This window comes from Haliotis cracherodii, unplaced genomic scaffold (assembly GCF_022045235.1).
Source record: "Haliotis cracherodii isolate W230 unplaced genomic scaffold, xgHalCrac1.p SCAF_20, whole genome shotgun sequence".
Taxonomy (NCBI): domain Eukaryota; kingdom Metazoa; phylum Mollusca; class Gastropoda; order Lepetellida; family Haliotidae; genus Haliotis; species Haliotis cracherodii.
The window spans coordinates 18,609,102-18,634,314 of NW_027266276.1; the positions used below are offsets into that span (position 1 = coordinate 18,609,102).

Here is a 25,213-nt window from a genome sequence, read left to right on the forward strand (position 1 = left end):
TGATGTCCCAGTAGAGGATCCTCTTATGGATATTGTCAATCGTTCCTCATCGTGTCTTAATGAAATCTATGCCGCAGTGGGATAGATAGTTTTGACATAGTCTTAAATGATTGTGCCAAACAATTGAGGTCTTCACCAATACGAACATAAGGTGATTTTGTTTCAAGAGCTAATTGCATGGAGCCCCCTTCCAGATTGGTTTAAAGTCGTAGTGGAATAGGTTACCCTACCTCAATCCTTATGTATAGAATTTGACAGGCTGGGGTATTTGCCACCCACTGTCCTAACTTTGGGAAAAATGCATAGCGTGAATAAGGATAAGTTTTAAAACTTTGTAAATTTTACAGTAAATTGTATATTTATAAACACTTATCCTATCTCACAAACTGTGCCTGCCCATCCAGCCCTGCATCACAGTTACACAGCCTGTCAGCTCCAAGAAAGACAATGATGAGGCAGTATGGGTCAAGTGATCAGCACACGTACGGCAAGCTGCACGAGAGATTTGGGTGTATGGCCTAATTGGCAAGGTGGTCGCCATGGTGATGCTCAGTGTGTTTGGGCGAATGAAGCTTAAAAGCTGGAAACTTTGTTCAAGGGCGTTTCCATGCAGGGAATTTACAATTTTAACACATAACATTCATTTGTAGAGAAAACAAATTTAGTTTGTATAGCCCTATGCTAATTGTTTGGCACAAAGACAACACAATTAAAGATGTTTATACGAAGCATCAATCTAATCTGGCACCAGAATAACTGTCTCATGAATTCTTTATTATTGACAAACATCTATTTTATTTCAAATTGTCAGGATAGCGTTTAATACAAGATTGTGTTCCCTCGTCTTTCTGTGTTGGCGTCAGACTGATCGTCTTCACTTGTTAGGCTTTCCTCGCATTCCTCGCTGCTGTCATGACTATTTTGACTAACCATTGGCTGATACTGATATGGACAAATATGTGTTGGGTCAATGAGGTAAAATTCAACATTTTCATTGATGGCATTGTCAGGTGATGCCATGGCAAACGCTAGTAATCTACCAAACACTATACAGAAACAGTGATCGTCTGCACATCAACTCTCTACACGTCATGTGATGACAACACAGCTCATTAACTCTCTGTAGTTTCCAGGAATGCCTTTCAATTTTTTTCATTCAAGATACTTGTGTTAATATGATTTAATTCTATATTTATAGTTTACTGTAAATCGCCTTTAAATCATAAAGAATATTATTATTATTATAAATCATAATAATAAAGACTGGGCTGTTTAACAACATTGTCAGAAGCATATGATGATTGATGGGGTTGACATTGTTTCAGGATGAGGTAATCAAATTGGCTGCCAGTGTAGACCTGGAGTGTTCCTATCTGGAGGAGATACCAGAAGACGACATGGCACCGGTAGATGTTGCCGACTCAAGTAACGAGGTCATGGAGAGGACCACAAAACAAACATTATCTCCCCCTGAAGCTCTGTTCAAGCCAATTGAGTATCCTCCTCTTCATATATTTGTGAGTAATGATCTTGGAGAAGTTACAATCTTTTTCTGTCCCAAAAGCTAAAATATTACCAGTAAATTGTAATTGTAAAGAAATACTGAAAATTGTGATCGTATCCATGACAGCTAGTTTATGTGATTCAAAGTTGCATGATAATATTTTCTAAAATGAATAACCAAATAATGTTTAGTTCATAATTTCATAAGGTTTGCCACATCCAGCAAAGTTTTAAGCCCTCTGTTGCCAATGCTTGTTGTATGAGTCATTTAAGATAGAAATTGGTAGGTTTCAATGTATAAGATGGCTTTATGGGATCATTATTCCATGACAGGTTTGTCTTGTCCAGACTCAGTTATTTTAGCATATACTTCATATCTGTATGCACTACTGGTTATTTCTATGCAAATGTTGTTTATGTTTCAGAATCCGGCCCCAGGGTTACAGGTTTTCCAGGCCCCCATCCCATATGCCGAGGTTGACCCGGACTTCCACCTGTGTCCCCTCCCTCGCTATGTCCGGAATGACCATGCTACCAACCCCCACGCCTCCACGCAGAGACGCTATCTGAACAGAGAGGTCAGCATACTTGTTCCCACTTGAAGTCATGTGGTCTTCAATGGAGATGTTTGTAGGGGAGAGTTTGGGGGGCATTTTAGCTATAATCATTATTCCATACTGATGTGTAATTGTTTTGAAAGGGCTCACAATCCTACTAGCTTGGGTCAGTTTCATAAACCAATGGCGAGTAGAATTGTAAGCTTTTTTCAATGTTGTTATTTGGGGTTATTCACCATTCATTCAAGTAAAGCAGGTTATTTCAGGCTCCCAAAGCAACTTGACGGAATGTGTTATTATCTGTTCCCCTGTGGTCGAACAGATTTGACAGGCAAATAACATAACAACGACCCCAAAATAAATACAGCATTAACTTTCTACCAAGAAGGTTTTACATATATCATTTAACTTATGTCATCTGCTTTCTAAACATCAAAACTTTAAGTAGTTTATGTATCTCAAAGAGAAAAGTCTGCAAGTTAACAAAGTATTGCTCAAATTCCTTGGTACAGTTACAACCATTGTCTACTTGAGGCACTCAACACTGAGTGACATGCAGTCCAGTATTTTCTTACTGTTTTCTTTGTGAAAAGAAAACACCACTATTTGTGAAATTTCTAAAAATAAGCAACTTTTGGTTCAATTGATTATATGCAAAAACAATCTGGTTACATCATCATCAATTGGATGAAACAGACACTTCATAGATATTTTGATAGATGTATAAATCTTTATAAAAAGTATCTTATTTTTCTTGAGTTTGTAAATGTGTTTGTTAGATAACTTTCGGACATGATATTGACAGGCGTAGGTGACACTTGAGGGTGTGGCTTAACTGGCGATTTGTAAAGTTGAACAAACACTTGGTAAAGTTGGTAAACAACATCGAGAAAATTCCGAATTAGATTCAAATTACCTCCAAATTCAAAATAAATGAAATAAATAATTATTTTAGCATAGTGAGTGAGTGAGTGAGTATGGTTTTACGCCTCTTTTAGCAATATTCCAGCAATATCACGGCGGGGGACACCAGAAATGGGCTTCACTCATTGTACCCATGTCGGGAATCGAACCCGGGTCTTCGGCGTGACGAGCGAACGCTTTAACCACTAGGCTACCCGACCGCCCCTATTTTAGCATAGTCACCTGTTTACTGTTGATTGCTCTGGGTAGCAGTCATGGTCGGCTTCACTCCTATAATTTGTTTTTTTTGTGATTGCTGCCGGTGTGTAACATCAAATGTTTAAGTCTTAATATGAAATTGTAATTGATTCTGTGGTCGATGACTTTTTCGATTTTATTCTGACAATGATCATGTCAGCAAGAGATGTAACATATTAATATGACATAATAATAACAACATAATATGGGTTATTGCTCTGTCATTGCAAGAACGACATTGAATATTGAAGATGTCGATTAAAACCTTTTCTGAGAATTGCTCGTACTCACAATGGATGAAACTATGTAGATCTACATTGCGACTGGATTTCAAGAAATTTCTCACGTGTGTGATTCCTTTTTACTTTTTAAAATGTAGCATATTTTTTTAACGGCTCATCTTTTGTCCTACAATGAGGAAAATATGGATTCCCTGAAAATAAGGGCTTTTAAATATTTTTAGGAGCTTTAGGTGAATTCGTTACAAACCTAATTAATAGCCTTTGAAATCACATATGATTAGCATCGAATTGTGCAGAAAAAGTGTTTGATGCACAGATTCAACGATGTCAGGATCGACACGCTAACGACCACTGCTCTTAGAATCGGCGCTCTCACGATCAAAGTTCAGTTTCAAGTGGCAGATATCGTCGCTCTTGCTCTCACGATCATTGCTCTCGAGATTGAAGTTCCTACGTTCGATGCTCCAAGGATCATCGATATTGCAAAGATTCTTCACAGTCGTCTCATTCCACTCATACACATCAGGGTTTGGGTGATAATGATTACCGGTACCTAGACTCAGTTGACCGCTAACCTGCTCACTCCCTGTCAGTCACCTATACGGACTACTACTATCACTCTCACCCTTATGAATACCAGCATCATCATTAGGACACCACCTCGTTTGGCTTCGCCGTTTGACTTCAGCTGACTATGAACCATTTGATCACAAAGATTTCAAGCTGATCATTTTTTACTGGCCCTTGAGACTGCTGCATGTATCAGCAAGATCCACGCTTTGGATGTCAACTTCGTCCAGTTTGAAAGGAATGAGAAGGGGCTGGTTTTCTGGGCGTTCGCTGGGATTTTGTTCATGAAGAACCAGCTTCTGGGACAACCTTCATGGCTTTTTACGATCCCCTAGCTCACCTACATCTTGGGCCCAGACGACATAGTATCTCTCCTTAGGGATGGGAAGATCAAAAACTCAACCGGCGATGTTGCTGACAGTAGTTAAGCTCTGATACATTGATCAGTTGATCACATGCAATTACTTTATAAAGTACATTGAATGCTTAGAGTTTCAGAGAGCCTTGTTCTGAATTGTTCAGTTTGATCAATATTTATTTTCTTTATGACCTCTTTTAGAAGCAATAGTGAAGTTGACCTTTTCAATTGAGATTTCTTTTCATTTTGATTAGAATGGCCAAGTGCCTACTACCTCAAAATAGACTCCCTGGTATCAATATACAACCAAACTGATCTAAATACACCAAGTGTTGATTAAATCTACACAGGTATAAGTCTCCACAACACCAGTCTAGATATGTTAAAGGGCATAACCACCTCTTACGTAACCAATTTGTTTCTCAAGTCAACTCCAGGCTTTGACGTTGCATCGGGGACACAGACGCAGGCATACACACGAAGTTATGGAATTATTCTCACAGAGGAAATGCAACATAAGTGTCTAATCTGATGTTACAGATTAGCATTTAAACTAACAAGAGTAATATTATCATTACAAGGTGCACTGTTTGCTCTTGCACATGTTTTATGAGCAATAAAGGTCAAAGTGGTTATTTACCTTCTACAAGGTAACTAAAAACCCAAGGGAATTTAAACGTTAACATACAAATGCCATTAAAACAATGGGACGGTCTCTCAATCTGGACCTTGTCACATGCAACTAATAATGATTGTCAAATTCACTCTCAATGTCATACAAGGGTATGTCCTTTGGTTAAATATTTCGTCTGCATTTTTTCGGCCTACAGCTTGGCGGCTTACCATAAAATGCTCCATAGTATTAACATAGTCATATTCTATGTGCAAATTTTCAGCTTTGTAGAGTCCCGCCATATAGGTAATTTTGTTTCAACTGGCATTCTTTCTAGTTGTTGACATGTATATAAGCTTCACTATTTTCATTATTTGTCAGCCATATTGCCCTATTCAATTTCTGCGTTTGTCATTGTTTGAGCCTTGGTTGTGTGTATGTGTGTATGTGTGTATGTGTGTGTGCGTGTGCGTGTGCGTGTGCGTGTACGTGTGCATGTGTGTATATATACTCACACCCAAAAGATACGCAAGTCGAGTATGCAGTATACATGTTATTTATTTTCAACAGTAAAGACAAGAAATACTAATAGGGCAAGATTGACAAAACTTTGACTGAAGACAGTTTAATGGATTAAAAGGCAGATGACATAATTGTTTTTTTCAAATGTTAAGGGCTTACAAAGTTTCGGGTCAATACCCAAAATGTCAGTCAAAACCTGGTGTGACCACCATTAGTATTGATCACTGCCACACATCTCCTGTAGATTGAGTGGATCAGATGATTTGTGAAGGCCCTAGGGCTCCTCCTGCACACATCCAGAGCAGCTGTGCGTAGTTCATCGGCAGTTGTAGGGACTGGGCGCACATCGTGCAGACACCTTTGAACCTCATCCCACAAGTGTTCGATGGGGTTCAGATCAGGGCTGAGGGCTGGCAACGGTAGAACACGGATGTTGTATTGTTGCAGAAAGGCCATGGTAGCTCTGGCAACATGGGGACGAGTGTTGTCCTGCTGGAAAATGTGTTGTCGATGTTGTGCAAAAAATGGAACAACGTGGGGCCTGATCACTTGGTCGATATACCGCTGAGCAGTGACGCCGTGTCCCTGACTTTGACCAACATTCAGAAAGCACATGGGTCCAAGTCTCGCATTAAGTCCAATCCCTGCCCATATCATGATGCTAGGTCCACCCCATGGATCCCTTTCCACAACGTTTCTGTCAGCGAAACGATCACCTCGACGCCGCCAAATTCTGACTCTTCCGTCTGCATGGGAGACACAAAAGCGACTTTCATCAGAGAAGATGACACGCCTCTTAAAACCACTTGCGTTTCTTTTGCATGTGAGTATATATATATATATATATATATATATATATATATATATATATATATATATATATATATATATATATATATTTCAACTTCTATACATATACTGTCATGTGGGAAATAGCATGTACTGTTTGCGGCCAAAAAAGTTTATATATAAACTATATAGTTTTGTTGTGGCTTGGTGAGGAGGGTAATTAAATGATCATTCCAGTGACCTTGACCTTCCATAAAGGTCACCAAAAACTTTACCACTTCAATGCGCCACCCTAAGGAGGATATGTATTAACTTTCATCCTACTAATGTAAACACTGTTTGAGTTTAAATGAAGTTCATAATACATTCTTGAGGACAAAATATGCTTACCATAAACACCACAAGGGGACAATAAGATGAGCACATGTTGTGAATAACTTTGAAAGCAATAGGGAGACAAAAGGAAAATAGGCCAAATAGTGATAGGGTCAGCAGGCCTGGACACTGATATCCTCAAAACAAAACTCATGATGAAAAACCATACCAGCCAATCTTAGCATCCTAATGGGAGGGGATATGGCTCAGCATGGCAGCACAGATCCGGGCTTTAATCTGAAAATTGTATTGTATATAAACTTAATACACATCGCTGAGCCAGTCACCATGGAGCTGGATCAGCTCATCTTGAACCTTGGATCTGAAGGTCCATGTGGCCCTGCCTCTGTGGTAAAACTATTGGAAGAAAAGCTTTCTGGGTTCAGACCTGTGGCAGCAATCAAGGCTTTTTGTAATGCAACATAGGGTAGGTGATATGCTGCATGCCATTTGGGCCTGGAATAACAAAAACTGGGGTTTCTGGTTTGGTGGGACATAAGCAACACATGCAACGAAAAGCTCTAACAGAGCACAGGGTGGATCCTGGGGCTGTAAGCAAAGGAATTGTGCTTTTTCTTTCTCAAAACTAAATTGTTTTAGACCAGTTAATGGAGAAGAGAATCACTTGGTCATGCTTACGAACAACTTCTCTTTTCAGGAACTTGAAGTATGACCATGCCCACTGGCTGATTGAGGAACTAAATTTGATTTACGAGCCATCAGAAAAAGGAAAACAAAAACAAACACCAATATGCAGCATCTGTAGGCGTGTTGTTGTAAATGGGACTTAAGAGTGACCATTCCCTTGAGAGCCAGCCTGAGCTCTAAGTTGTCCCAAAGATGTATCTTAAAGTAAATCCTTAAGTTAAACTCTGTTGAGGTAATTCTTAATGGATTTGGTGGTCTTAAAGGACCTGGACAAAAATTGTGCATCCATACACACAGTGTCTTTTGCGACTGGACAAAATTGGAACTGGAAATAGGTACAAAATAACATAAATCTTCTCCACTTCTGCGGGTGCCTCGTGCAAAGGTTTAGTTTCTTGTGAAGTGTGTTTAGCTGCGAACCTGCAACAAACTGAAATTATATTACCACTCATGCTCAAAGGAGAATAAGCAGTCATCAGGATTGCAGAGGGAGAAATGTCTATCTTCTGTTCTGTGCCAGAATTGTCTTTGGAAGCTTTGCCCTTTCACCTTGAAAGGTCGGGAAGACGATTGTCTTCTCCTAGGATATGTTTTGCCCGGACTTCGAATTCCTGAATAGCTGCAATTGTACAAAGTTCACGTAATTTCAATATTGTGACTGACACCAAACTGTCACAGAGAACAACAATCCGTTTACCCTCCTATGTATGACACCACAGTTTGAGACACACCATCAAGGACAGCTTCTTCAGAGCATTGATGTGTAGCTCTTTCTCTGAAATAAAGGGAGGAAATTTGGCATGTAAATATTTGTTCCCTGAAATTCAACCACAACCTTCCAAGCATGCATCTGATGCGACTACGTCATCAGGCTCCGACCACTCTTCCTTCACCATCATGGACACTCTCTTGAACCAAGGAAGAAATACCAGCCACCATTTAACATCAAGTTTTACCTCTTTAATTACATGGAATAGTCTCCCTTCCTCACTTGGTAACCCACAGAGCAAGGCCGTAATTCTGGAAAGAAAAACTCTACTGGGCCAAACACATGAATTTTACCTATCAGGGATTGAACTCCCTTGATAGTTGCTCTTTGTTTATCGAGCCAGCTGCTGAAGAGTTCTTTGTATGCTATAAGTCTGGCCTCATCTATTTCAAGAGAAAGATGATTTGTGTCTTACAAAATGCCTTAAAATAACACTCTTGAAGATGGTGGACAAGACTCAGCCTCAGCTTCCTTGAGCCCACATTCCTTCAAAACCTGTCCAAGCTTAGTAAAGCTGTTTCATACATTCTCCAGGGTATCTGCTCCCCCGAACTCATCTAGATAGTTAACTGCACTCACCCCTTCACTCTGCAAAATATGCTTCACAGCATTAGTCATACTCTGGCAAATAAAGGCAGCAGATCGTAGGCCCATGGTTGGCACCCGGTCAAAGTAAAATCTTTTAACCGTAGAACAAGATACTCAATATTAAGATTTTATCTTTCTTTGTAATGCCACTACTGATGCTGGGCTATGAAGATGGCTATTGATCGACAAGCAGACACAGCGGCCACTGATAGACATGACCTACCCTGCCCTATTTCCTCTCCTTGCAGGGGTAGGGGTGCTTCATTATCTGGTCACAAAGTCTTATCTTTTCTTCCAGGATGTTTAGACTGATGTGGGCATATCAGAGAGCATTTGGAGTGTTTATTTTGGGCTCTTTAAGAGTCTAAGTTGGACTCTGATGGTAGCAGTGTGAATGGCATGCTGAGAACATTTATTTCATTGATAAAGTAAGGAGTACCAAACTACATTTGTTAGTTGGAGGATCAGGAATGCTAAGAAAGTTTCTACCCAGAGAATCAGCGTTTGCCGATTTAAGACTGTCCCTATGTTGCTTCCTAATAACAAATCTAGCCAACAGCAGGGTTTCTAAAACGCTTGATTGATCAGACCACAATATTTTACCCAATTCTATCTTGCGGAGCCATGCTGTGTAAACATCAAGAATGGCAACCATTCGTTCTTATCTCTTTGATAAGCTAATTTGTAACAAGTCTAAGCTACCACGCTCTTCAGCAGGAGTTGAAGAATCGCCTTTAATAATTTCTGTTTCTCCCGCCACCAGCAGTCTGAAGTCAAAGTCCTTAAACCTGACCACCCAAGCAGCATACTTGAGCTTTAGGACGGTGTTAGGCCATATCTGGGGCGGCATGGTTGACTTAGCGGATCTGCCATTAATACCTGACTGCCTACCTCTGGAAACACTGCTGTGTGTGATTTCTGAAGCACTGCCGGCAGAGTCGCTGTCTGAAACCTCAAGTCCCTTAGACTTCATCTGTGTGGTGACATTGGAGTCCATGTCCTCCAGATCCCTAAGTTGACGTGTTGAAATTCTGTGTCTGGGTTGACCTCTCCAGTGCAAAGTGTCTCCCTTTGGACCCTGTGTCAGGTTGTATTATGTCATCACTAATACTGGAGTTCTTTTGAATGTGTTATATTGACTGGAGTACATGCGACAGCCAGCATACCATCCATTCAAGTACACGTACGGTAATCCATGATGGCACTCGATGACATAATACGCATACATTTTCGTAGGGGAGCTAACTTTGATATTGACTGGGTTTTTCCCTAAATGGTGATAACGCTACAGGTCTCACACTAGCCAGTTTCCTGAACTTTAAACTCTCTACTGAAGAACATAGCTCCTATATTTCAGCTTAGAGACGTTGTTTTCTTTGGGATCTAGTCAGGTGCTTCTCTTGTAATGAACATTTAACCCGTCCATCTCAATAAAGCGTTGACCTTTCGAGTCAAAGAGTAATTTATCTTCGACAAACTTCTAAGAAGACATCCGCATTTGAACCGTTTTTCACCTCACAATACTCTTCGGGGCTGTGTCACAAGTTGGAATAATAAAATATTGTCAACCAAGTTTATGTTTCAAAACAGAACGTCAAGGACTCACATTGGAATTATAGTCGTTCTCGTCCGAGAATACGTAGGTAGTCTGGGGGGGAGGGGGTTAACAAACTGCCTGTCAAACAATTTTGTCAAAATGATTTGGAGTGTGAAGTGCTGACTACGTGCACTGCGTTTATATTGTGCTAATGGGAAATCCGAAACACGGAGATTACCAAGACTTAACGATTGAAATTGAAAGGAAAGGTCGTCGGTAATTAGGCATTTTGCCTTGCAGCAAAATTTAACATGAGGAAAAGGCCTTTCTTGTTTAAGATTGTGTTTCTCAAATCAGAAACGGTGTCTGCAACTGGAAGTGATGATATCAGAGTGGAAATGCATTTAGTTTCCTCATTGTTCCTTAAGGGGGCTTAGTATTAGAATATATCTGTATGTTAGTACATACATTGTCAGCTAGTAATCTCCTGATTGTCTGCATGGATTGGATTTAAATGTGGTGCCAAGGTGTGTAAGTTGATATGGTTACCTTGACCTTATGGTCTGGGGCCTTTTAGAAATGGTGGTGAAGAACTTGAAAACACTTTTATGTTTTCTAAAACTGATCTCATAAAGCTACGATGTCTGTACAGCTATGCCATTCCAAGAATGTTTTTTTAAGAAATTCCCAGGCAGAGTTTTGATTTACTTTCAGATAATGTTCAAATATATTATGTGTCCCCAAAGTACTGCATTTTCAGATTGAATGAGTGACATTTATCAGGTTGATATTGTCAAAAACTGCTTTTAGTCTGTCTCTTGATTATGCTTGTATATCTAACAGGATATTGTGCGTGGCGTCATGGGATGGAAGAAGTTCCCATCCCAGGGTCTCACCTCTCTCAGCAACACCCCTACCCTCTCTGCTGTTTGGGTGGCCAGGTGGTAAGTATACATTTGAAAGTCAAACTTTAAGTATACCTCATGTTAATTTGCCTTTTAGCTGACATTGTGACTTATCTGCACAGAAGTAACAACACCTCGAACATCAAATTTCGTGATAATGTATCATGTGATTATTCTACGCTAATTGATTGTCTAATAGTGAGTTGGCATCCCAGACTGGCAATCGGGAAATTTGAAATCAGTGGTATTATAGAGTAGCGGCCAACCCTTAAAAAGAGGCTTATTTAAGGAGTAACCCCTCCCCACAATAGAACAAGACACAACCACATTTTTCTTCACAAGATGTCATTTATGCATCAGAAAATTATGGTCGTGGTGATTTCTTTTGGTGGCAGACATGTCTTTTGGTGGTAAAATGCACACTTGTATGACAAAATTAAGTAAATCAAATAAATGGCTATATAAACAAGTCAGTTTGCATATTGCAATGCTCATTGTATAAACAAAATCAGTGTGCTGACTAAAACCTAAAATAGAACAAATAATCAAGTAGCAAAATGGTTTAAGTCGAGTTATTGGCCAAAATGTGTCAAAAACAGGAAAAAATCCTTCAATTTTCAATTTCAAATTATTACAAAACTGAAGATAACGTAACCTCCATATTGACAATCATTTCGGCTGATATCTCAAAATCTGCCTGAATACTTGAGGAGCTTATGAAAAAATCCACAATTAATATAGGTATAATATAATGTATGAAAATTTAATAAATGTGATCCCATCCCCATCCTGTTAAAAGAAAACACAAATATATAATAGCATATTTAAAAAAATTCCATGACTCTTGTCCACCAAATTGTTTTATTTGAGCACATGAACCCTCTAAACCATTTAAACAGTTTTGATATTTGGTGTATATTGCTCTGGGATGCTTCCAATATAACAACATCAACACCAAGCAAGATGTTAAAAATGTCTGTTCACATTGTACATTTCTACAATCTTTGCTCGACTTTTGCTTGCTGCTGTATTTATCAAAGCAAAGTGATGAAATATTCAGGTAATCAAGTATTTAATGTCTAAATGTGTTTCGGCTGACATCGAACAACGGTTGACATATCTCCTCTGATTCTTCTTGACTCTTCTTGACTCTTGATCTAACGATTGTTACGACAGTAGATATATGTAAACGTACCTTGTGTTGACCTGTAAGTGGTAGGGGGTAACTAATGAATGACAGCAATAACTAGATTCCACACTTTTTGGATATTGAGCCCCTGACATGTGCTACATGTCACTCTACATGTAGAATTAAAACATACAAAGACTTTGTTCCTTTTAGCGACATAAATCCAAAGCATGTTTACAGTTTTTGTAAAACTTTTTTTATACCACAACACATTATCACAGTCTCCAAATGGGAGAACGTGTAATAGACACGACCCTTAAAATACAGCATTGCAGCAGATAACAGCACAAAACATTTTTTGAATTTTTATAAAACATCAACACCAGAGAACAACCAGTCTCGAATATCCGCCAATACAGATTCTATGGGACGTAGCCATGAAAATTATATGAACAGATCACTGAAAATCGGTGAGAATGGTTATCATGTCCTGCCCTACCTGTAACACCTGCCAATCACAAAATTTGTATAAACATAAGCGATGTATGGTGCCTTCAGTGCGTTGGTTGTCTTTAAGGAGACCAGAGAAAATCCAGTGACACAATAATGCATTTACTGCTTTTTGTGGAAACTAAAAACCGATATAGTCATTTTGAATTATGTCTGCTGTGTACAAGTGCAGAAGTGTGTTTGGAACATAGCATGGCTACATAGCCACAATATTGTTTTTATACCATGAGTAAAGATGTTTCTCATTTACATCTTGGTCATATTCATTTGTTGTTACTTTTGACTACATTTGACAGTCTAGTCATACCGAACTGTACACGGCTTGAGGTTTAAGTGACATACTCTTATGAAGAATTGTGTTTGTAATTACAAATATAATCATATAGTACACTCCTTGGGTATTGAGAGCAATATAAATATTCAGATATATGTCACATTATGAGGTTTAGGTACCTTTTTTTTGCAGTCTTTGAATGACATTTAGAAGTGATACACATAAAGTGATACACATAAAGTGATACACATAAAGAGAATTTATGGATGTCGACTTTTTTATTAAGAGGAACACAACATTTAGTATATACTTACTCCTTCATCAGGAGAATTAATGCTATGAAGCACAGAACATATATATGCACCTGTAAGAACAATAAAAGTAACAAGATATCAATTGGAAAATAAGAAAGGGAAGCCAATGGTTATTTGGTGCTGATTTAATGGCGGATTTCAGGTCTAGTCTGTTGACAGAGGTCTGATGTTCTTTGAGTCTTGTGTTGAGGGAACTGAGGGTGTCTCCAATGTATTGGTGGCCACAGGTGCAGGGGATCTGGTATATACATCCTCTGGGGTCAGGACTTGCGCTGCTGGTGCCTCTGCCATTGGCCCGGAGACTGTTAACTGTTCCATTTGTCCATTGCTAATCACCTGTCAGCGCCAATTAACTGTTGGCTTCCCTTGTGAAGTTTCCTCCTTTGTTATCTAATTACTTTGTTGTTCTTACAGGAAAATATATATGTTCTCTGCTTCATAGAGAAAGTATTTTCTCCCGAACGTTGTGTTCCTCATAATAAAGAAGTTGACGACCATAAATTCTCTTCCTTTAATACCTCTATGTGTCTTGAGATTGAGTCCACAGTATTATCTGATTGTCCATTTTGAGGGGGAGCAGCTGTTTTGATCTTATAGTGCACATTTTTTGTTTGTTTCTTCGTATATTCGATAGGGCTTAACCAAGCATGCCCAGAACCAGTAATGCAAGTTGTATGAGCATTTGTAGCTTTTTAAATACTATCTATGTATTAATTTAGAACTAGACTTTCAAAGTATCATTGACCTTCAAATGTATCTCCTAGGTGGTTTAAATAATCATTGATTTTAGGCAAACCTTCAGTAATATCCTACATAGAAAAGGTATTTGCAAACGGTGACATGTATGTGTTGTGTAAATCTATTATTAATGAAATTAGCCATGGGAATATAAAAATTGCACATTTTGACAAAATCAGGAGTGGGGTAACATATTACCAATTATTTTAAAAATGGTAAAAGCTATGTTGAATATTAACACTGCCGTCTCCTTATAAGACGTGTCGGATCATTTTCAAATGGCTTGGTTGATAATACTAATAATTCATTATGGTTCATTTCCCAATAATTGGAGCAAAATTTACCACATTTTGGCTTTTTTTCACTAATATCTCAAATTTGTGAGAAGCTATAATTAAAAAATTAAAAACAGTATCTGCCACCAAACCATTTGACCACAACCATCATTTTATCATTTTCTAGTCCGTTTGCTTTGTTCTACTATATGGCCACTATATAGCCTGGCCACTACTCTATTAGTCAACCAATGAGATTAATACAAATCTAGGTCAGAAAGGTCAACAACAGTAGTATAAACGTAAAAGCACTTGAATAATGCAGACATTTCTGGGATATTTATGAAGCAAAGTAGTCAGATTATTAACAGACTACCACAGACAGAAATAACACTATATCTTAATGAAATTAGGGGAAATGATGTTGCATCTGGATAAATGCACTTGATATTTCTTTAGGAAGCCCAGGAAGCATGTTAAATGAGTATGGATAAGGAGAACTGACCTTTGTGGTACTAAGCCATTGTACATTGGCAGGTTATTATGACTGATTAACATTTAAATATAATGGTTGCTAGTGATGCTAAGGGCTTATTGTTCCTGACACCTTCTGACAGTTTATCACATGTATGCTGGAGGTAACTGCATATGAGGCAAAAACAATAGTGAAACATACAGTGAATATTGTATACTCGCCAGACCTTGCACCATGTGATTTCCACCTGTTTCCTACACTGAAAGAACACCTTCGTGGAAAGCGCTATGATGACAAGGATGACCTCAAAGCTGCTGTAAATGGTGGCTTCAGAAAACTTCTTCCTGCATGACTGGAATTGAAAAGCTTCATAATCGATACAAGAAGTGTATTGAAAAGCAGGGAGATTATGTTAAAATATAAAATTAAAAACACATGTTGGTTGGTTTTGTTTTTAGGCTTAGAACTTTTTGACCAGCCCTCGTATAGCTAGAATATTGCTGAGTGTGCCAAACACCAAACATTACGAGTGAAAGTGTTCTAGGGTTGTAAAAGAACCTTGGTGCTGAAAGTATGCAATTTATTTTTGTTGTTTAGATATAATTGAGGTCATGGTATTGACTTGCAGGGATGACCAGTTTGGTGATGAGATGCTGTCCAAAGATGTTCCTGCATTATTTGATGGTCTGCCCAAGGATGACATGGAAAACATAGAGTAAGATTGTTTGAACGCACCTTGAAATTGTCAATGTGAGCTTATATTTTGGATCTAAAGGAAGAGAATTTATGGATGTCATCTTCTTTATTATGAGGAACACAACATTTCGGAGTATATGCTTACTTACTTATTTAACGTGCGCTTTCCGACTGATGCGTATTTCGCACACGGGCCCGGCCAGGCCATTTAATGTGTTTCCGAAAGGGGCGAAAGTGGTTTGTGCAATCCAAGAGGGGGCTTTAGGGGTTGCTTATATAGAATTTGGGAATTTTGAGATTTGGAATAGATGCCGATGGGGTTGGGGAGGAGAGCTAAGGGAGCTGGGTATGGTGGATGTTTGTTTGTTTATGTGATTTTGATTTGGTAGGTTATTGTGTTTTTAGATGTGTGTTATTAGTTCCGTTTTGAGAATACGCCTAAGGCCTTGAAGTTTTCTAGTTTATTTTGTGGGTTTAGTATTGCTTCTAGAGTGAGAGCCTTGTTTAGATTGAGGGTGGTTTGTATTGCGGTTCGATGTGCAAGGTAGTGTGTGCAGTGGATGAGTGCATGTTCTGGGGTTTCTGGTTGTTTGCAGTGTGGGCAGTTACCTGTAGTGTGTTTTTTTATTTTTTTTAGGTGGTTATTTAGGTTGGTGTGTCCTGTTTGGAGTTTAGTGATTACTCTGTCGATTTTTTTTAATGGATGGAGAATTTTTGGTTTGGTTAGTGGTTTGCTGAGCACTTTTTTGATTATGCTATTTGAGTTTAGATATAGGTTATGCCATTTTTTTGTGATTTTTTGCTTGTTTATGCTTTTAATTTCTGATTTTGAGATGGGTAAGTTTAAGCTTATTTCTGGGATTTTGAGGGATAGTTTAGCTGCTTTATCGGCGTTTTCATTACCGTATATTCCTACGTGGACGGGTATCCACAAGAAGGTTATTTGTTGGAGTATATGAGGCAGAGAGCATATATATATATACATGTAAGAACAACAAAAGTAATAAGATAACAAAAGGTGAAAACTTAACAAAGGAAGCCAACAGATAATTGGCGCTGATAGGTGCCATGATTAGCAACAGACAATGGAAGCCAACACTTAACAGTAATTAGTGCTGATAGTTGCAGACAACTGGAAGCCATGACTTACAATTATCACTTAAATTATCACTTGTCGGTGCTTGTTATCTAGCTGGCTTCCATTTGCCCATTGCTATTTCTATTCTCTTACCGACCAGTGCTAATTATCCCCCGGCCTGCCATTTGCCAATTGTCAATTGCCAATTACCAGTTAGTGATAATTTAAAGGGGCACTGATCCAAAGCAATTCCCCGGGACTGGTTGTTGCCTTTGTTATTGTTTTTTCCCAGTGAGTACCCGGATGTATAGCAGAAATCTAGACTAGTTCGCGACCTCTGCTGCATCATTCGTAATCGCATTAGTCACTTTTATGGGTAGTAATAAGGGCGTATGGTCACATTGATCAACAAAATGAAATACAGTTTTCGAGATAATAAGGAAATGTAGGTATATTTGTGGGTAGAATCGGTAATGGTGACGAAGTTTGGATAAGTCACTTGCTTGGTAATTTTGCGATTTTCGTTTTCACTATTTTTGCTTGCAACACAAAGTAAATGTTTCACCTGAGCATTGCTTTTTTTTATAGTGTGTATATTTTTTACAGTCAAAATGTGTAACTTTTTAAAATTTATTAAATGCCTCAATATTCAGTTATTTTACAAATTGACTGAAAAACATTTCCATCTGTATTATTATGATAAAGTATTCCAAACATTTTGATGTTTAATGTCATCACCAAGAGAAAGTACATTTCTATGTTGTTTGGCTTCTGATCCTACATAATAATCTGTTGTGATGTTTTTAGTCCCTTTTGATCGTCTTAATCAATTTTTAGTCAATCTGGACAGATTTTTCAGTCAAAATGACTGAAATATTTACACATTTTATAAATTGCCTGAGAGAATCACATTTTACAAATTGATATATACACGCTTACAAAGGAAAAGACTTGTGAAAACAATGCCTATCGCGCATTGAAGAATTTCCCAACCAAGACGTAGAGAAACAGGAATGAATCGGTTCCATGCTACAGCAAATGAAGGAAAACAAAATGCAAATACCATAATTACAACCTACCAAATTTATGTGTATAAATATTAGGCAGCTCCTTGTTCGAGGAATGTATCCGTGAATATCCAGACAAAGGAACAATATCCCACTTGTCTGCAGCTGTACAAAGAAACTTGTTCGATGTCCTGTGTCACTATAACAATCCAATATTTTAAAAGATATATATCGTTTCAGGATATTATAACCCGTGTTCGTTTCTCAACTGATCACTTAAATTATTTCAGGTGTTTCACATAGGTGTCAAGTCTCAAGGGTCGGCTGAGAAGGCCCACGTGACAACTATTTTCCTAACGTCCACGGTTCCTAAAAAATCCATTGAGTGATAGATAACAATGAGCAATAAATCAACGTATTATCAGTTACCCCTTTGAACAAAGTATGTTGTTTTTACATCGGCACTTCACGCCATGATATGAGTGTATTCCCTTTGTTTTAGTAAACTTTGATATGTAAACACTCACATTTGACATATCCACTGTGTAAGATAACAGTGATTAAACAATCAACGTATTTTCTGTTAATCCTTTGATGACTAGGAACGATCCGTTGATTTACAAAAAAAAGTAAATCAACTGATCATTCACCTCTTTCTGGGCTGCCACGTGCATATTACATAACACACATTTCACCTCACTTCAAACCTGGATTTAGATTGAATAATTAGTCCAGACACAATAAATACCAAATGGAACCTTTGTCAGGTAATATAAGAGGTGCTACCACTAATTGTACCCGTAATAAATTCATTAACTGAAATCCGAAAATGCTTTCACTGCATGGATACTTTTTTTATTTTATTAAACTATAACCATCTGGGGTGTTTCCAAATGACGACATCCGATGAGCTCCGCCGTTCTTTTTGTCTGTTTGTTTAGGCTGAAGAAATTAATTAACATGTGCCCTTTGTCGAAATCTTTATAGTTCACAGTTAACCAACCAGTGTTCAAAAATGCGTAAAACAAATATTGCCTCCAGCTTCCAAGTTTATTTAGCTGTCCTTGCAGATGGTAGCCCAGTCTCTGGTCACGCTCAGTTGCGTTGCGTATCATCCGGGTACTCACGGGGGAAAAAACAATAACAAAGGCAACAACCAGTCTGGGGAATGGCGTTAGATCAGTGCCCCTTTAAGCCCTGGCTTCCCAGTTGTCCATAACTATCAGCATTGTTGTTCATACATGTACATATATATATATGCTCTCTGCCTCATAGCAGTTGCACAGACCACTTTCGCCCCTTTCGCAAACACATTAAATGGCCTGGCCGGGCCCATGTGCGAAATACACATCAGACGGAAAGCGCACGTTAAATATCCAAAGTAAGTAAGTAAGTCATAGCATTCATTTCATCTGATGAAGGAGTAAGCATATATATACTCTGGAACGTTGTGTTTCTCTTAATAAAGAAGTTGACATCTATAAATTCTCTTTCTTATGTGTATCACTTCTAAGTGCCTTTCAAAGACTTGATTTTGGATCTTGTCTGGCATAAACACTGAAAATCTTCTTCAAATGTTCTAAACATATAAATATTATTTACACATATCATGTTCCACATGTTCTTAGCTATACTAAAGACTAAAAAATAATGAACTGATGACACGATAATGAAGGTGTAAGGATGATAAATGTCTGTAAATATTTAAACTTATACTATCTCATACTATGCATTTCGAAGCTGGTTCTAAACCATGATAAAATCCAATGATTATCACAAACCTTTAGTGTCGAAATAACTTGTGTAAGGGTCTCTTTCTAATCACCCGGTGTGAACAGAAAAGAATTATTTTGTTTTAGGTTAAGTGACTGTCTTTCTCAATAAAATACAACTGCTGAGACGAGGGTTACGGAGTCGTTACGCCATACTTGCAAGGATTGCAAACGTATTTTTCCTCTACGCATGACCCACACTTCGTTTGCTGTGACTATCGTGGCACATGCTCTTACAACGACCGATGTCAGTGGTGTCTTCACTTATCAGAGCCAGATTTAAAAAATTACCTCCATAAATATCAGAATCTGTACATGGCCTGTCTTGAGTGAGGAAACTGAAACAGACAGTTCTCTCATATATATGGGTCATTATTTGCTATGGTGACACAAAACGTGACATGAGAGTACATTTTACTAAATACCATATCTTATAAATACCAGATTTTTAGATATTTGGAAAATGTTCCCCTCCAATATTGTCATTTTTGTAATAAAAAGACATATAGGAAGGCTTTTATGAGCCTTGTCCCTGCCCATGTCATGTTATAACGGACATGCTTGCTCATAAGTTCCTACAAAAAAGTTATTTGAGCAATTATTATCCGACAGAAGCGCAGGTTTCCACAATAAATATCCAATTTCATATGATTAACTTTCAGAAGTTGAAGTTAGTAGAGGTGCAAAGTGAATACTGTGTTTCTCAGTGTGTCCGTCTTTGCAGTGCAGATTTCATCAATGCACTTTATTCATTTATATATATATGCTAAAATTAATATATTTATTGTCACATTAGATAGATTTTTTTAAAGAAAAAGTAATGGACATGATGCATTACAGAAATTGCCATGTTGTGTTATGTGCATGTAATATCTATAATTTGCCATTCGTAAAACAAATTTTGCCAAACATTGATGGATCAACAAGCATTGATGAATCAGTATGGATCAAGATTGATCGTCCAACATCGTTGGATCATCATGATAGCTGTATGTCAATGGATCCCCATGGATTGAGGGATTGACTGATAGATCGACATGGCACATGGGATTGACAAGGATTGACACATCTCAAGGGATCGACTTATGTCCAGGATTGATATAGATCGATGAATCGATGTACCTCAGCGGATCATCATAGGTCGACGTATCGATTCTCATCACTTGGATCTATGGATAGAGTGCTCGACATACATCGATGGATCAGCTGAGATCAAGAGATCGACGTAATTTGATGGATTGATGCCAATCATCAGATCAACAGGATTGCTGTTTATCAAAGGATTGACATCATTCACGCAGATAAACAGATTGATATGCTTCCACAGATTGATATGACTATCCTCAAAGGATCGATAGCGATCACCTACATGTACAGGATCACACAGATCTTATGACTAAGTGGATCAACAGGACTTTGTACACAATCGTCAACAGGGATCAACCAAGTGTTCTGGTGCAGTGGATCATCATCGATGCCCCTCTCCTAAGAATCGTTATCACCTGAGTTCTGATGATCATCACGATGCTACAGAGACACAACGCTACTCCTCTCTTCGAGATTGTCATCACTATGATCATAATGAACGAAGGCGCTTCACTCTCACTTTACCGCCGAAGAAAGTTTTTCCGGCTGCCAGCCCCTTGCAAAGACAGTATGCTGCCAACCAACTACCTGCCATAACAGAAACCATAGGTACGTTGATTATGAGGCATGCGATAGAATATCTAGGTCCCAGTCCAGTTATCCCAGACTTCTAGTCACCGATCTTCCTTATTCCAAAGAAAGACAGAAGAAAGATATCTGGATCTTCAATACCTAGAAACTCCTCCTCACTTCTGCATGGTGTCCATCACGTTACTTTGTTCTGTCAGGAGACCATGGTCAGAAACACGAAACACATGAGTTACCCGTTCTTATGTTGTCTCTGTCTTAGTAGCGCAAAGGGGTTTTATGACGCAACCCTTACATGAGTTTGTTTTTTTTTACACTAAAGCTTAATGACAGCCATTGGATTTTTTCATGGTTTAGAACCAGGTTCCTTATGTACATCTCACAGTTAAGGTCCTTTTACAGACTAGGGTATCTGGGCCTCACCATCCAACAGTGAGATAAATGCAGTGTGAGATAGGATCAGTTTTTAACATCTTTACATTTTTACAATAAATTGTATTTTTATATACTTGTCTAGGCTAAAAGCCCACCCAACCATCCCTGCATCACAGTTACATGAGCCTGTACGCTCTGTGGTGTGTGACCTATTGTTTATGGTGGTCCCCATGCAGATGAGTGGGATGTGTTGAGGTGCAGTGGTTTTTTAAGCTGGAAACTTCATTATAGGACCATTTCCACACCAAGAATGAAGAAGGATGAAATGCATAGTGTGAGATAGGATAAGTACACAAATATACAACTTATAGTAAAATATTAGATTTTAAAATATTAGATTAGATTTAGTGAGTAGATCAATATCTGGTGTACCCACCATGCAAAATTTCATCTGACGAGTCAAATGTCCATTCACAATAACCAAATCAGTTCACCTGTCTTGTTTCATATATTATTCCGGTTAATAATTAAGATAAATCACTTTCCCTCAGGTTTTTTTAGATTTATGACCCTCATCCTCTACCACTATCACACCCCACCTTCATAACGACCATTGTCAAGAATTGTTGCCCTGGCACAAAGCTCGCTGCCATGTTGCCAACAACTTTTTATGCCATCTGTGAATCGGAGGCATAACCTTGATTTGTCTGTAAAAGCTGTTAGGGTCACACCTTTCACAGGATGCCCTGTTTTCAAGCGGGCTGCATTGAGCTGTTTTTTTTACAGAAGATGTTGAAATTCACCTTCCTGTTATTGTACGGAAGACATGGCTCAGTTTGATGGACGTGTCAGGCTCCTTCCTTTTCATGAGGGGCGGTCGGGTAGCCTAGTGGTTAAAGCGTTCGCTCGTCACGCCGAAGACTCGGGTTCGATTCCCGACATGGATACAATGTGTGAAGCCCATTTCTGGTGTCCCCCGCCGTGATATTGCTGGAATATTGCTAAAAGCGGCGTAAAACCATACTCACTCACTCACTCACTCCTTTTCATGAGATGACAGGCTTACAATGAGGAAGCAGGGTGGCATCTGTATCTTCCTGTTCTTGTACTCTATTGATAACAGGAGCCAATTTGAATATATTGTAGAGTGAAAACATCTTAAATTTAAAAGATTAAAAAAATAATCTGAGTGTCCATCTTGCAGAAGCTGCATTTCCTCTTGCTTTGAGAAAAACAGTTTTCCTCCTTGCCATGGCCACCACTGCCACTCTCGTCTCCACCTGGGATACCCCTGCCTCAATTGTCGCCTTACACCTTGTTCTAGATGAGAGTCTCGGAACCGCAAGATCACTAAATCACGCCCACCCTCTCCAGAAAGAGTCTCTAAGTGTAATCGTTCCTCGCCAAGAACCTCTTCCTGCGGTTCGGCGCCCAGCATCGTAGCTTCTGTTGTGGACAAGCAGGGTCCACTTCATGCATTCATAGATTGCAATCTACGGATCATGGTAGACTCTGACTTGCCTATATCTCTTCTTCCTTTGTCGAGGCAGTGGAGTAGGCTAGTGGTTGAAGTGTTCACTTGTCACACCAAAGAACCGGGTTCGATTCTCCACATGGGTACAATGTGTGAAGCCCATGCATTTCTGGTGTCGCTTCTGTGATATTGCTGGAATATTGCTAAAAGTGGCGTAAACAAATACTCACTCACTCACTCACTCACTCCTTCCTTTGTCACTCATCGCCACCTTTGTTCAGACATAGATTACAAGAATTTGCCCTCTTGAGTCCGACTTCCTTTGGAAATTGTTCTCAGCTCTTAACGACATCATTCGGGTATTGGAAGACACATCCCCTTCAACCTTGGTCAGCAGAGGTCCATGAGTTATTTGAGAAGTCTCTCTTTACTGCACAGGCTGAAGCGCCACTTCACACACTACAGATGTGTTTAGCTGAACAGGCGCTCAGTACAAAGAGAGCTTTGTACAACGTAATGTGAAGCACCTCTGTTGGGCTCAGTTGTATTCAAAGCCTTTGTCTGAGACCTTTTCTGCCAAATCTCCGGGGCATTCTTATAAAGGAGGGAATCGCCTTCAGCTCGGACATCGACTGCTGCCTGATGGGCGATCCTATGCCTTGGTTGTTTCGCAAACAGATCAGGTTCTCTATCCTTTTTCGGCAGCTTGGATGGGAGGTCAGCTGCGACAAGTTGCAGTTGACTTCTCCCCAAACCCTCCAATTCATCGTGGCCTTTTCGTCCCTCAGAAATATTTGAACTTGTTTCAACCTCTGGTCCATGCTTGTCTGTCCTCTAATGTTACGATCCACAGGTGGCAATGCCTGCTCGTCCTGCTCACCTTGGCTTAAGATTCCACCTGCCTTGAGCATCTTAAACTCAGCCTCTTCAAATCTTTAAATGTCAATTTGTTCACCACTTGTCACGTTTGTCTCACTAATCCCAGACTCCCTGGCTAGGGATCATGATGCCCTAGCCAGCTGGTGGGATGGTCTTTTCGTCGGTGGGTTAGCATCCACCTTCTTTTGGTAGCTCCTTATTGGCCCAGCATGACATAGTTCCCCCACCTTCTTTGACTTCGAACTCCCCATATTTGAAGGTCTGCTCAGATATCAGCACACGCGTCAACCACATCTGTGTGGCCCATTTACAAGACATGCTGATTTACGTTTCTTGAAGGTAGTAGCTCTCGCTGTTCGAGCAGACGTAGGTCTTGTGGAAGATATTTAGACATTTAACTGACAGTGATGCCTACGACATGCCTCGATATGCCTCAAATACGTTTCTCTCGACATATGGGTTTAGGGTAAGGTATTTAATGCCAGCGATTCGTTATGGTTATGTGAGGCAGAATTGCACAAAGCTCAGAAGTACGGTAAGTCTGACATATCCTCAAGACGCACCAGGCCTGTAACAGGCCAAAACATCACCCTGGCAAGTTCTTCCTCGGGAAAGGTTTGGCCTGGTCACGTTCTTCCCCACCCCTGGCCACACATTCTCCCCTTATATTTGAGGCTGGAAAGGGTCAGCCTAGGCCAGATCTTTCCCCTCTGGTGACTCCAACCTAGGTCAGATTTATCTTATCCTGGGCCAGTTCCTCTCTGTGGTCAGAGCTTCCCAGGGTATTTCCACATGTATTGACATGGGGAAAGAGTTCTTTGAGGCCAAATATCTCCCCTTCTCTTGCTTCCGGAAAACCATACTTGTTTACTTTTCCTGCATTACTCCTTAATGCTTACCTGCTTACCTTTCAACAAAGAAAGACAGCGCTTTGCGATGGGTCCGAGGTGAAAAAAAGTCTGTTTCCATCTTCAGTCTACTTTTTGTAGAACTCATCCCACTGTCATGTGACCATTCATGACATCACATGTGATCACATTCCTGCTCGTTCTTCTACTGGGAAGTTGTGTTTTATTTTGGTCCTCCAACTTTTTGCTTAATTTGGTGGTTAGCATTCTGCGACCATGTTTCACGTTTGTATTTTTGATAAACATTTCAAAACTCAATGTAATTTTTTCTCTCTTCCTTGTCCATTGAGTTTCTCAATTTCTAGACTGGTCACACACAGGCATATTCTACAGCAGTCCCATTTGTGTTGCGAGGAAGATGTCAGTGTAGCAGCACACTTACAGCCACCATTCCCCGGGTTATCATCACTCAACCCTCGTCGTTAGGTGGAGCGTTATCTATGGTTCTCGTGACTGCTGACATTAATTTGCCTCTGTGTTCTACGGCGCCGGACTCGA

At 39.3% G+C, this 25,213-nt stretch overlaps 1 protein-coding gene across 2 annotated transcripts in view; it reads left to right on the top strand.

Annotated features, from left to right (window-relative positions):
* The window catches only part of LOC139470382 (cilia- and flagella-associated protein 221-like), a 219,124-nt gene that overhangs the window by 158,046 nt on the left and 35,865 nt on the right, over positions 1-25,213 (top strand). The window contains exons 17-20 of one of the 2 annotated variants that reach the window (XM_071252801.1): positions 1,326-1,517; positions 1,929-2,081; positions 11,076-11,176; positions 15,481-15,567. In XM_071252801.1, the coding sequence (XP_071108902.1) occupies positions 1,326-1,517; positions 1,929-2,081; positions 11,076-11,176; positions 15,481-15,567 (533 nt within the window). The remainder of the gene's footprint in view (positions 1-1,325; positions 1,518-1,928; positions 2,082-11,075; positions 11,177-15,480; positions 15,568-25,213) is intronic. The other variant, XM_071252802.1, reaches the window with a different exon arrangement.